The sequence below is a fragment of the Chrysochloris asiatica genome, unplaced genomic scaffold (assembly GCF_000296735.1).
Source record: "Chrysochloris asiatica unplaced genomic scaffold, ChrAsi1.0 scaffold00326, whole genome shotgun sequence".
In the NCBI taxonomy this organism is placed as follows: domain Eukaryota; kingdom Metazoa; phylum Chordata; class Mammalia; order Afrosoricida; family Chrysochloridae; genus Chrysochloris; species Chrysochloris asiatica.
In genome coordinates this window covers 707742-710622 of record NW_006408844.1, presented here as the reverse complement: position 1 = coordinate 710622, position 2881 = coordinate 707742, and the positions used below count along the sequence as shown (strand labels likewise).

The 2881-nt window shown below is 42.3% G+C and overlaps 1 protein-coding gene across 1 annotated transcript; it reads left to right on the top strand.

Annotated features, from left to right (window-relative positions):
• Positions 1–778: 778 nt before the first annotated feature.
• On the top strand, positions 779–1087 carry KCNE3 (potassium voltage-gated channel, Isk-related family, member 3). The gene has a single exon (XM_006875412.1). It carries the CDS (start codon positions 779–781, stop codon positions 1085–1087), a length of 309 nt encoding a protein of 102 aa, XP_006875474.1.
• Positions 1088–2881: the final 1794 nt, after the last annotated feature.

Sequence of the window (2881 nt, the reverse complement as noted above, 5' to 3'; positions counted from 1 at the left end):
ATAAGTCGGAATCAACTTGATGGCACTTAACAACAACAACAACATAACAGTCATGGAAGGCTTAGTCCACAAATACTTATGGGACACCTATAGGATGCTGTCGTTGTTGTTAAGTGCTGTTGAGTAGGTTCTGATTCATAGCAACCCTGTATAGGTTCTCAAGAAGTGGCTGTTGGGTTTGAACCGCCGACCATGCGGTTAGCAATCCAATGCTTATCCTACAGCAGCACACCAGGCCTCCACAGGGTGCTGTCACAAGTGTTGATATAAAGCAGTAAGTAAAAGAGCAATGGGGGCAGTGGTGATTTCGTGATAGAATTCTTACCTTGCATGCTGGAAGGTCCAAGCATAGCCACCACCCATTTGTCAGTGCAGACTTGTGTGTTGCTATGTGGCTAAACAGATTTCAGCAGAAATGTTAGGCTAAAATAGATTAGGAAAAAAGGCCTGGTGATCTACTTCCAAAAATCAACCAATAAAAACCCTATGGATCACAATAGTCCTATCCTGTTGTACATGGAGTTACTATGACTCAGGAGCCAACTCAATGGTAGTTAACAGCAACAAAAGAAATACGGTCTCTGCCTTCACTGAGGTTGCATCTAGAGGAGAAGACAGACAAATAAGGGAGTAGTTAGAACACACTGTGATGCTGAGACTTTAGCTGGGGTCAATAGGGTGTGTGATCATTATAGCTGCAGGTAACAGAATCTATCATCTCTTTTCTCTCAGCACCAGAGCATCCTCCAAATTTTCCTTTACCTCAATCCCTGTTGCTATGAAGACCACCAATGGGACTGAGACATTCTACAAGAGTCTGTACACTGTGCTGAAAGCCTTAAATGAAACACTCCACAGCAACTTGCTCAGCCGTCCAGGACCAGAGCCAGACAACCAGACTGGGAAACCACAGGCCAGAGTCCCTGGCCGTGATGACAATTCCTACATGTACATTCTCTTCGTCATGTTCCTATTTGCTGCCACAGTGGGCAGCCTCATCCTGGGATATACCCGCTCCCGCAGCAAAGTGGACAAGCGCAGTGACCCCTACCATGTGTACATCAAGAACCGTGTCTCTATGATATAATCTTTGTAGGCTGAAGATGGCACTAGATCAAGACACTTGAGGCTTGTCTTTTGAGGCCTCTAGAACTCAGATGTAGACACATCAGGTGTTGGAAGAAATGCAAAGGAAGGTCATCATGGGGAGGAAAGAGAGAGGCTGACAGAGCTGGGTCATGTAGATAAGGACTGTGTCCAGGCACACATATAGACAGTAGGAGCCCCATGAACAATCATAGAAATACAAAGGATAATGACCAATGAATGACTAGTCCAGTGGCTGGAGTCTTGGGGCATGAGGATCGGAGAAAAGAGAAGAGGAAGTTATAGTAGAGGGAACTGAAATAGGAAGATGAACTAGGGACATTTTTTTGTGTGTTATCTTCAACAGCTATGAGAAGCAGTGATGATTACCCTATCAATATAGAATCTATTTCTTCACACAGTTACTAAATCTGTCTTTATATTTGTTCACATTTCATGGTTTGTTTGTTTTTTAACACATTTAACATTTGTGATTTTAATCCCCTGTGAGGTAGGCAGGGTAAGTGCCATTTTTCTCATCTGGGCCTAAGTGGTACCATGCTTAGAATCCAAGCCCTGTGCTTTCTGAAACTCTCATCTCCTTGCCCTGTGCTTTCTGAAACTCTGCTCTTCATAAATGTGGATCCAAGCCTTGTGGGACCTGCTGCTTATATAATTCCATGGATCGTCTTTAAGAAAAAGGAAGAAAAACGATATTATATTTATAAATATTACAGAAATAAACTCATTAAATCCACTGCCCTAGAGTGATTCCAACACATAGCGATCCTATAGGATAGAGTAGAACTGCTCCACTGGGTTTCCGAGAGTGTAAATCTTTGCAGAAGCAGAAAGCCTCATCTTTCTCCTGCAGACCAGCTGGTGGCCCAAATTGCCAACCACTGTTCAATGCTTGTCCCACAGAGCCACGATGCTCCCTACAAAAACATATCATCCTGCTAATACACTGCTAGAGCCCTTCTGAAGGCCTTAGGATGGAGCCCATGCAAGTATGGGGCCCTGAATATTATACCTCACTAGCTTCATAGCTCTGTGGTTCACCTACCTCTTGAGCTATCATATTATGGTGCCCTTCTGAACCCAGATCCTGTGACTTCACTATCTCTAAAACAGCCCCTTCCATTTAGATTGAGTTTTGATTGTGAGACATTCTGATACTGAGTTGAAATCTGCTTCCTTGAAGCTTCCATTTGTTGCTCATAGAAGATGACACTGAAGGAAGCAAATCCTGAAATGCAGGTACATGGTTCAGTGAAAAGAGATTCAGCCCTGGTTCTACTACTGATGTTCTGTGTGACCTTGAACTGGACACTTCCTCTCCCAGGTCCTTTCTCCTCTTCTGTCTAATGAGATAGTTAGATTTGAAAGTCTCTAAGGGCCCTACTAGTTCTGACATTCTAGGCTTCATGTACATGAAGTTAAACTACAAGAAAATGCTATTTTTGTAGGTCAAAACCAGGTAAATATGAGTGGTTTCATAGGTTCAATCTAAATCCATGTCATGTCATGTGGCAAGTGAAGACTTTATAAGCCATTTGCTCTAAATCCCAGATCTGTACTTCTCATGGTTCTCTTTGTCAGTTCTCAATCTAAAGAATTTCCACAGGGTCTCTAGAAAGTCCCATTGAACACTATATATTTGTGCATTGCAAAAGCTGAAAGAATGTATCATTAGCAGTTATTTCTGAGGAGTAGAATTATGGATGATTTCCTCTTTCAACTTCATACATTTATGTAATATCTGATCTCCTTCAACTTTATACATCTATGTGTA